Source organism: Muscardinus avellanarius (genome assembly GCF_963383645.1).
Source record: "Muscardinus avellanarius genome assembly, chromosome: 12".
In the NCBI taxonomy this organism is placed as follows: domain Eukaryota; kingdom Metazoa; phylum Chordata; class Mammalia; order Rodentia; family Gliridae; genus Muscardinus; species Muscardinus avellanarius.
The window spans coordinates 19,748,231-19,759,690 of NC_137798.1; the positions used below are offsets into that span (position 1 = coordinate 19,748,231).

An 11,460-nucleotide genomic window follows, 5' to 3' on the forward strand; every position below is an offset into this window, starting at 1 on the left:
TCTACATTATAATACTAAAGCTGATTAAAGTTGATAGTAAAAGCCACATGATTTTTCTGTATTCATATTTTGCAGACATTCTGCCTCACTTTAATCCACCAACAAGCAAATCATAATTGACAGATAAAATCGCCAAAAGGGATACTCTTAAAACCCCCAGTTTCAGTTTTGTTTCCTCTCCAGTGACTCATTACAAGATTTTTCATTTGGTTATTCTTCCCAAACCTAATGAGTTACAGGGACAATTCCCCCGACCATATGAGCAAAGTTGGCAAATCCAGGTTTCTGCAAAAGTATTTGGCCATTATTCTCTACTGCTGTTAATCACTTTTTTGAATTGTTCAGTTTTTTTTATATAGTAGGAATCACACAAGCTGAAGGTCAGCTACCAAGGGATCCTAATTACCTGAAGATTCTGTGGTCTGGGAACAGGTAGGTGGAAAGATAGAAAGTAAAGATAACAATAGGAAAATTTTGGAATTGATCTACTAAATTCAGTTGCAGAAATATGGTCTAGTGGAAAAGTCTTCATTTGGAGATATCAAATAGGGTTTTGGTTGCAGTCTGGTAGGTTATAATGCAGAGAAGAAGGAACATATCATATTAGGTAGGGAACACATAGAGGCTGTACACTGTGGGAAAAGGCAAATGACTGATTTGGCTTTTACCTGGTAATAAAAATGTGTCGGTTTTCAAAGATGACAGTAAAGCTACGTGGGAGAGTTTGGGGTCAGCAAAATGTACTGTCTTTAGTATAAGAAAAGGATTTGGGGGGTTGAAATATGATTTAATAAAATATTTATTCATTTATTTTTATGTCATTAAACCACTTTAGTATGGGTGAAGGGAAATTAATAACCTGCAGAAGTTAAAATTCAGGATGAGCTGCTCTGTTTTAGTTCTATCTTTTCATAAAAATTAAGAAGAGAAAATATCCACTAGAGAATGGTGCTCTGTGGCATTTGCTGGGACCAAACCCTGTGATATACACTGAATTTGAAGGAGTGACTGGTAAACTGCCTTTTTGAGAATCCCTCTGACCTACATGTCTAGTTATAGGCCTGCCATTATGTTAATCTGTGTTATAGAAAGTTGCTGTAATGGCACTAGTAGAGGAAATTCATTATTCAGCTATGATCTGATTGTTGGTTATCTTAGTGCTTTCATTCTTCCTCTCCAATTTTGGTCACCACAATGTAAAGTAGATACAGACAAGATTCAAGGAAAACAGCAAATTCATGAATCCAGGGACATAGAAATTAACCTTAAAATAAAAACTGATTACTTAACTCAAGTATAGTAAAGATGTAGTTCCTGTTCAAAGATTTTAAGGAGACATTTAGCAGAAATTATATTTTTAAAGAATTTATTGAGAAGATTGGGAAAGGGAGGAGGGAGTTGTAAGGAAGGAAAGAGGACAAATAATTTATATACATATATAAATCCATTGCTGTCAATCTCTCTATTATGTATGGGAAGTGAAGAGAGGAAGGAAAAGGAAGGTACAGGAAGAAAACAGACCAAATGATGTTTTATGCACATATAAATATACCACTGTGAATCTCACTATAATATACGACTACAATGTAGCAATAAAAAGTTGAAAAAAGAAAATGAGCCCAATATATAGGACAGGGTAGGACAAACTTAAATTTCTAATCAAATTCAGTAAAATGGATTTTTCTGTTTTTTCACATTAGAATATAAGATTTTTAATTCTTATAAATAACTTATCTGTTACAAAGATAGTTTACCCAGCTAAATCACAAAACCATCAACTCAAGATATCCGAATTACATTTTATTAATAAAATAAGTAAAAATTGATTTATCAATATTCACATAGAACTGCAGATGAAGCTGAAAAACAAAGCCTATTTTTAAAACAAAATGCATCAAATATAAAGGCTTTGTGCCTATTGTATAATCACCTATGACTGTTGTATCTTTTTTCCATATACATAATATAAATCCTGGAAAGCGAGGCTTTGGCATTCATAAAGATCACCTGTAATAATCCTGATTATTTAAAACACGGCCACTTGCAAACATTTACAGTGGGTGACAGTCTACATTACATCCTATCTCTTGCCTTATTTCAGCAAAATCCATTCTTCTCTCAGGTAAGGCTTAAAAAGGGACATGATAATGCTTAATTGCTAAAAGGAAGAAAGAAAATTAGTTAACAAAAGGCTATTATACTATATATATAGAAATATAAGAAAGTAATAAAGAAGAAATCACTTAAAGCAGATTGGAGGGATCTGTACAGTAGGAAAGGCAGGGGTATTTCACTGCACGTGTGTAAGATGATGCATGCTGCTTTCCTTCCCATCTTGAGGAGCTAGAAGCTGCTTTACAGAGATGGGTTCAAGGAAGACAAAGTCAAGGTCAAGAGTATCAAAGATTGGTGAAGTTCTTCCCTGTCCACTGGCACTTGCGGCAGAAAACAGTTGAACAAACCTTGTTCCTTCTCTTTGTGGATGTAGTGTTTCACTGAAAGCTTCAAAAATAACAAAAGCTATGCCGGGCATGGTGGCACATGCTTGTAATCCCTGCACTTGGGAGGCTGAGACAGGAGGATCACACGGGTTCGAAGACAGCCTCAGCTACTTAGTGAGGCTCTCAGCAACTTAGTGAGACCCTGTTTCCAAATAAAATATAAGAAAGGTCTGGGAGTATAGCCCGGAGGTTAGAAAGACTCTGGGTTCCATCCCCAGTACCACAAAGCAAAACAAAACAAAACAAAACCAAAAAACCCCAAAAGCTATTATTTATTCCTTCCTCTTGTAAAAACTCAGTAGTGACATGAGAGAAGAAAAGAACTGGGAACACTTAGGCACTAAGGGAGTGAGAATAATGTATAGGCGGATACTGATAACACTGTATATGGTTAGGCAGCCTGCAACCAAGTCTTTCAGCAGATTACCTTTCATATGATGAATTTCAGCTGCCCAGAATATTATACTGAGGTATTATTAGCTCTGTGGGCTGACATTTAATATTAGCACAACACCATCTTGTCAAACCATTTGTAGCAGTGAAACGTTTCTCTGATGACTAGTTTCTTGAACTTTAGGATGTGATTTTAGAGAAGACGTAGGGCCTTCTGGCTCAGAAAAGTTGAGACATCTCACACTGTTCACTGAGGAGTAAGGCTGGATGGTTCAGAAAAGTACAGGCAGTGCAACTCCACAGAGCACCCTCATCATCTTCAATGTATTGAGTCTTGGTGTTTTGATGGTGGACCTTTGATCTTTGGGTTTTGGTGGGAACAGGACCTACAAATCCAATATTGTCATAAAAGTTATGAATAACGTTGGGATTAAAATGTGGTCCTCGGGTTTAAAAAAGATCAATTTCTTTGGTTAAGCAGTGAATGGGGTTGTCTATTACAGCTTCTCAACTGCTGCATTTCTTTGAGTGAAGTTATCTGGGCTATGGAATTTGATCTTTTCAGGCACCTTTGAATTAGATTAGATTCTATTTCATTGACCTCAGATTTAGTTTATCAAGCTTTTTCTTCTGAGTCTCAAGTTCTCTTTGAAGTCATTTCATTCTGGCCTTCTGGTGTCCCAGTAGTGCTTGTGAGTAGGCATCATCATCAGATCCCATGCTCAGTTTCCATGTTTCACTTATTCTATCCACGTGCTAAAGTAGGATCTGTGAGGTGATGAATACTATGTTTCTACATAATGATTAGGATGATTTAGGTAGGGGACACCACTCCTGGTGACACTGCAGGAAGTTTATTGGGAGAAACTATAATTTTGAAAGTGTACTTTTGTGTTGGGTTGAGTGACCACCACTCAAGGAGAAGTTGCAGAGTTATTGCCTAATGCTTGGCCTTTGAGTGGGTGGTGATGAATGAAGGTAGGACCCATGCTCACTTGTCCAGACATGTTCCTAAAGGCAGAAGATGCCCCAGAATTTGTGGATATGAACAGTGTGGGCTGATTCCGCATGTTCTATTCATTTCCTGTGGTAGCATCAGCTGAAATATAGACCTTAGGTTGACTAAGGAAGATCATCTCATCAGTACTTGGGCTGGCAGCTATGTAAACAGTGGGCTCATTTCTAGTCTGGCTGTAGACTGAAGAGGAACTGTTAGAGGTTTGAAGTCCAGAATGCAATTTTGAAGAACTGTTTCTTTGTGGGGGTTCAAGTTTGATTTCAATCTGATTCTTTCAAGGTTCTGTTGAGATATTTTGAATGTTATACTGGCTGTGGGCAGAGGACTGTGAGCTACCAGAGGAATGAATTGTTGGTGGCTATGGAGTAGTTGGTGAACTAATGGGCATGGAGACATGAGAGGTCTGGTGGCCTAGCTGATTTGGCTGTTGGGCTGAGGTATGTGGCAGAGTATGAGATACAGGGTAAGTTCAGGGACCAGGCTGTGAAGGTTGATAGACTTGTTGAGGGGAGTTCATGGAATTAAACTGATACCCAGCCAGAATGCTGCTGCATCTGTCGAGCTGTACCACTAGTTGTTGTAATGTAAGGCCTAATATAGATAGAATTTCCCTGTGGGCTGTTAAGTACAGGTGGAGGTACACCATGTATGTGCAAAGATGTAGGAGTATTATGAACAGTCTGGATATTTGGGGCTAACGTTACCATAATTGGATTAAACCTTGGAGTTTGTTGAGAAGTTAGATGTTTCTTTGCTGCCTAAGTGAAGTCCCAGATGTGGTGTTGAATTTGAAGCACCAGATGTACTGGACATTGCAAAAACATTAAAGCCTTGAGGAACGTGAGCTGGTGCTGTCTGTGGCTCCAGCTGATACAATTCATTAATGGACTGACCACTTTGAAGCTGTCCATTTGACTACTATTCATTCTATTTCTTTCTCTTCCATGATGGTAAACATTCTGTGACTGCAAGTCCAAGTTGAGAGAAATCATGTGATTGCATAGACCAGAAATTCCAGAATCATCAAAAAAATTCAAGTCTCCTTCACCATAAAGATATTTTGTACTCTCCTGAGAGAGAATAGCACAGCAGACATCCAGGTTATTATTCTGTAGCATGCACCTGGATACAACTTCAGGTTCTTCAGGGAAATTTTGTCGCAGGCCATGTAAAACCTGAAAATCAATTTGGTGGCTTCTTTGGTCCATTTGTATACTGCCTGATCAGGACTATCTGTACGGTAGACAATTCTAGGCCTTAGTGGAATTAGTAGTTATCTCTTCTGTCCAAACTTTTTCCTCCTCCTCCAGCTTGCTCCGCCACCGGCAACCCTCTGCCCCGCTGCCTGCCTGCGCTCTGCCAGCCCCCAATTTTTCTGTTTTTAAAGCATATTTTATTATCACATTTAGTTGATACTGACTACACTTATATTAATAGATTTTTCATGCACAATGGTTTATGTCACATAATTATCAATAATTAAAATAAATTATATTAAATTTAATTGGTTATAAGATGGTTATACTGACTTGATATTTTTCTGGCTAGAAGTAGAACCTTGTTTTTTTAAATTAATCTAGTATTTGGTCCTTTATTTGCATTTCTGATTTTTAAGACTTAAATGAGTTTATTAAAAAGATAGAAATACCGAAGACAGTCACAGCCCCATGCCTCAGGAGTCATTTCTTAATTTTTTGATAAATAATTTTATTTTACTTTGTAGAGAAGTCTGTGTGGTTGTGTAAGCTTTATTTTTTGGTGGGTTTAGAGTGGATTGAACTCGGGGTCATTCTACCTCTGAGCGGCACCCACAGCTTTTTAAATTTTTATTTAATTTTGAAACAGGGTCTCACTAAGTTGGTGAGAGTCTTGTTAAGTTTCTGAGGCTGGCCTCAAACCTACAATTCTCCTATCTCATCCTCCCAAGTACTGGGATTAAAAGCATGGGCCAACCCACCCAGTTTATATGTTTTTTTTTTTTATGCTGAAGATTGAACCCAGGGGCATAGTACCTCTGAGCTGTTTATTTTTTAAAATTCTAAAAATATGGAGATTAAGTGACCCTAAGGAAAGGCTAGTATTATTTTTTTGGTTTCAGGAATAATATTACTTAGGAAAACAAGTTAATATAATGGCTTCTGAAGACCCACATGATCTGTGTTCCCATTACCGCTCAAACCTTACCTCTTAGGCACTCATTCCTTGCATAAGTCGGTTCAAAGTTTTCAGTCTTCTTATAGTTCTATAGAACATGCCACATTAGCTCACACCTCAGGTCTTTGGTCTTGCTTTTATGTCTTTTTGGAATACTCCTTCCTCAAATATTAACATGACTTTTTAATTCATTTCCTTGGATTTCTGCTGGTTTAACAGGTCAGCAAGAACTTTCCTAGCACTCCTACTTTATGATAGCACTCCTGTTATTTCCTTGCTTAATTTTTCTCCATAGCAAAATTATCATCTGATGCCCTTTGTATCTTTATTTACGCCTATATTTTAAAATTATTGGTCTATCTGTCAAAATGGAAATGTAGGAGGATAGTAAGGGCTTTGTCCTGGCTTGCTTTTGCTATATTCCTATTGTTTAGTTCAGGCACACAATGTGATGAATAAGTCGACAGGAACGACTTCAGACAGTCATTCATTCACTCAGAAAACTTTATTTTGATTACTAGTATTTGCAAGGCACTATTTGGGGAGTGTTTGGAAATAAAAGTGCAAAGGAATGGTTTTTAGTATCGTTCAGTTTATAATCAGCTCACAAAAAGTAAATATGGTATCAACAAGTATTATAAGATGTATAAGTGGGTCATGGGGAAGTATGGCAGATGATTTGCTATTTGATTTGAATATTAAAGAATAAATGATATCTTGAGAAAGAGAAAATATCTTGAAAAGAGAGAGGTGATTTCTGGATTTAACAACAAAACCCGAGTCACAGGATCGTACAAATTTCTTTTATATGATAGCCTTCTTTGTCTGTCCAGAATATGGGAGTGGTTATTACTCCTCCAAGGAGAGGATGGTTAACATTGATTATTCTAGTACAGCAAGTTGACACCAGTGCTCATTGTGGTTTTATCAAGTCCAACGGGTGTATTAGTTTACTGGACCACTTACCATTACTTGTACTAGCAATCCCTGAGGAAACTCTCTTGCAGTCACATGGGACAATATCCATCTAGTGGCCAGCAGAAAGTTATCAATTTTTGTCAAAAGCTCTGATAAAATTTGGCTTCCACAATTTATGTACTTTTCCATACAGGGTACAAATATATTCTATTAATTTGAATTTTCTTACTTTTCCCCTTAGGTAACATGAAAGTGAATCTATCAAGTGAACAAGTGAGCAAAACAAACAGCTCTGTAGTGTCGGAATTTGTGTTCCTGGGACTCTCTAATTCTTGGGAGATCCAGATTTTTCTTTTTTGCTTTTCATGTTTCTTCTATGTGTCTAGTTTGACAGGAAACCTCCTCATAGTCATCACTGTAACCTCTGATCCTTACTTGCATTCCCCCATGTATCTTTTGCTGGCCAACCTCTCTGTCATCGATCTGATATTTTGCTCCATTGCTGCACCCAAGATGATGTGTGATCTATTCAGGAAGCAAAAAGTCATCTCCTTTGGGGGCTGCATAGCACAGATCTTCTTCAGTCATGCTGTTGGGGGCACTGAGATGGTGCTGCTCATGGCCATGGCCTTTGACAGATATGTGGCCATATGTAAGCCTCTCCACTATCTGACCGTCATGAACCCACGGATGTGCATTTTGATTTTAGTGGCTTCCTGGACCATTGGTTTAATTCACTCATCAGCTCAGATGGCTTTTATTGTAAACTTGCCCTTCTGTGGCCCTAATGTATTAGACAGCTTTTACTGTGACATACCTCGGCTCATCAAACTGGCTTGCACAGATACTTACAGACTGGAGTTTATGGTCATGGCCAACAGTGGATTAATTTCTGTGGTTGCATTCTTCTTGCTCGTCCTCTCTTACATCTTCCTTCTGGTTACTCTTCAGAAACACTCCTCAGCAAGTTCATCCAAGGCTCTTTCCACTCTGTCAGCACACATTACAGTGGTGGTTTTATTCTTTGGTCCACTGATGTTTTTCTATATGTGGCCCTCTCCATCAACACATCTAGACAAATTTCTAGCCATTTTTGATGCAGTCTTGACTCCATTTTTAAATCCAGTCATCTACACATTCAGGAACAGAGAGATGAAGGTAGCAATGAGGAGACTGTTCAGGACACTCTTGGCTGTTAGAAAAACTACTTAAGTGATGTGCTGAAACACAAAATTTACAAATAACTATGGGAAGACTATAATAACTAATCCCTTTGAGGAAGGGACTTCAAACTAGGCCTTGCTTTGAGTGCTCACAGGACTCCTCACCTATCTGGTGGAATCTATTTTGTTACCATGGAAGAACGGGCGACAAGCTTCCTTGAATAGGAAGAGGGATTTTTATATACAACATATAGAAACCAAGGATTATATTAACTCTTACTTTTAATTTCGAAAGAACAGTGCCAACATAACTTTGACATATATTCATGGTGTCAGTAAATTTGTTTCTCAGGATAACTATACGACTACTATCAGCCATCCTGTCTTATAATTGGAGTACATGTTAACACCATGTTTCATTATCTGTTTTATTATCCTTTAGGATTTGTGATCACATGCGCTTTCTGATCTATAGATGTTGCTTCACATTCTGTTCCAGATGTTGAAGAATATTTTCTACATTATGTTTAGTCAAATAGGTCAGGTGTTGGCAAATGTTCTGCAAAGTAATAGATTGTAAATAGGTTACCACTGTGGGCTACATGGCTTTTGTTACAGCCCCTCAGTTTTGCTATTGTAATGTGGACATAGCCATACATATCACATAAGTGAATGGGCACAGCTCAGGTCCAGTAAAACTATTAAATGGCAGAAGCTTTGATTTGACCCAGAGCCTTTGGTCTAAGAAGTCCAGAAGTGTTTTGCCCAATAGTTAAACTCATTCTCTCCAATGTAACTGTCTTTGTCTTAGCAAGAGTGTAAAGTGAAATGTAGTATAGCATAACACAACATTTGCAGTTTAAATACAGAAATTCTGGTCCAAAAGCATCAGCAATTTATTGTGTCATTTTACTTAACTCACTTAACCTGTATGAAATTCAATTCTTTTTTAAAGTTGGCTATTGAACTCACAGTTTCATTTATTTTAGCAGTTGGTATATGAGAAGTCTTTATCAGTTTAAAAATTATTTCAGGACAGTGATTATTTGCTTGGAGTTTATCAACTTGACAACAAGTTTTTTCTTCTAATTTATGTATCACACATTAAAATTTTCTCATTTTTTGTACTCTCTTTCTCTCTCTCACACAAATATCTTGTGTATCTCCATAATCTTGTCTTTCAATTTTTTTTGTAGTGTGTACTTTCATAGATTGGTTTCACCTGTAGAACTGAAGTGTTAATGCTTCCTTCTTTGGTAAAATTAATAATGACTAGTATTTACAGAGTATATGCCAAATTGCAAGCATTGTTTTTAGTTTTACCTGACTTAACTCATTTAATCTTATAATTGTCCTTGAGGTAGACATTATCATCCTCATCTTTCAGGTCCAGAGAGGGAGGCACAGAGGTCAAGTAACTTTTTTGAAGACTAGTAAATGGTACATTTGAATTTCAGCCCAGACAGGCTGGCTCCATAGCCTAGTTTCCTAATCATTATGTCATTTTTCATATCATAAAACAGGTTGAGCTGGGCATGATGGCACACATTTGTAATTCCAGCATTCAGGAGCTGAGACAGGAGGATTGTAGTTTGCGGACAGCCTTAGCTACTTAGTGAGGCCCTCTGCAACTTAGTGAGACCCTGTTTCAAAGTAAAGAATAACAAATAGGGCAGGGCGTATGTCTCGGAGTCGAATGCCCCTGGTTTCCATCCCCAGACCCGTAAGAAAACACACACACACAAAAGGTTGAATATTGATACTGATGAACCCAAGCCAATTTTTTATACCCCTTTTCTTCTATGTATTTGGAATAGTGCCGCCTTGTTGATAGTGAAATAATTCTGAATTAAATGAATTATTTTTTAACAAATTGTAGAATTATGTGCATACAGTTTAGCTATTATAGACTAATATTTAGTAATGAGGAGAGATGCTCAAGATGATCATTAAGTAAAAAAGGAAAATATAAAAACAAAGTTTAAAATTTGACATATTTTATTTGATTATTTATTTATTTAATTAATTTATTTTTGTGGTACTAGGATGCAACCCAGGGGCATTCTATCTCCGAGCTACATCCCTAGCCTTATTTTGTATTATTTATTTTAAAACAGGGTCTCACTGAGTTGCAAAGGGCCTCACTAAGTAGCTGAGGTTGTTCAGGAACTGTGATCCTCCTTTCTCGGCTTCCCAAATGCAGGGATTACAAGTGTGCACCACCACAAGCAGCTAAATTCGACATATTTTAAAAATAATGTATGAATGCAAGCTGGAATATTGCTAGTGATATTTCTCCAGAGAAGAAATTATAGGCAGTTTTACTATCTTGACTATCTCTATAAATTCTGTTTTTTTTTTTTTTTGTGGTACTGGGGTTCCTGGAAACCTGTCTACCTCCGGGTTACACTCCCACACCTATTTTTTAATTTTGGAAACAGGGTCTCTTAGACCAGCGTGGCTGGCTTCGAACCTGCGCGATCCTCCTGTCTCCGCCTCCCAAGCGCGGGGATTAAAAGCGTGCGCCACCATGCCCGGCGATATAAATTCTGTTTTTACATTTTATTATTTATTTAAAAATAACAAAATAGTATATACTTATTGTGCATGTGTTGTTTGGAAATATGTATATGTTTTATGATGACAATATGAATATATTATATGCTAATTAACCTGAATTAATTAGCATATGTAGTATGTCACATTTTTTTTACTTTTTGAGAACACAATATACTCTCTTAACTATTATCAAAAGTGCTTATTAACTATAATCATTATTATGTTTAGTAGAGCTATTAAACCTATTCTTAGTTAACTAAATTTTGGTATTCTTTAATAAACACCTAGCCAATCCACCTATCCACCCCACCCCATACCTACCATGTAACAATTACCATTCCTTATTTTTTTGTTGAGGGCCATTCTTGTCTTTATTAAGAATATAACAACTTATATAGCAAATGGAACAAAGAGATTTCATTTATTTATTTATTTGTAGTGCTGGGAATTGAATCCAGGGGCATTCTTCCTCTGAGCTATACCCCAATCTCTATTTTATATTTTATTTTGAAACAGGGCCTCACTAAATTGTGGATGGCCTCATAAGTTGATGAGGCTGGCTGTGAACCTATGATCCTGCTGTCTCAATCTCCCAAGTACTGGGATTACAAGCATGTGCCACCACACTTGGATACAAAGAGATTTTAATGTGTTAATACAAAAGTAACTTCGTGGGGATAATTTGGAGGAAGAAGAAAAGGGCAGGTGCCACACAACAATCTATAACAACATTAGACCCACAGACTCTTGTTAG

At 37.2% G+C, this 11,460-nt stretch overlaps 1 protein-coding gene and 1 pseudogene across 2 annotated transcripts; one reads left to right on the forward strand and one right to left on the reverse strand.

Moving 5' to 3' along the window:
- Positions 1-3,113: 3,113 nt before the first annotated feature.
- On the reverse strand, positions 3,114-5,120 carry LOC308271345 (TGF-beta-activated kinase 1 and MAP3K7-binding protein 2-like; annotated as a pseudogene). The gene has a single exon. The product of its transcript is annotated as a TGF-beta-activated kinase 1 and MAP3K7-binding protein 2-like (transcript).
- A 2,110-nt stretch (positions 5,121-7,230) lies between these two features.
- Positions 7,231-8,196, forward strand: LOC308270892 (olfactory receptor 4F15-like; the record flags this gene model as incomplete). Its single annotated transcript, XM_080707048.1, has 1 exon — positions 7,231-8,196. The coding sequence occupies one exon, from the start codon at positions 7,231-7,233 to the stop codon at positions 8,194-8,196; it is 966 nt and encodes a 321-aa protein (XP_080563174.1).
- Between the last annotated feature and the right edge of the window lie 3,264 nt (positions 8,197-11,460).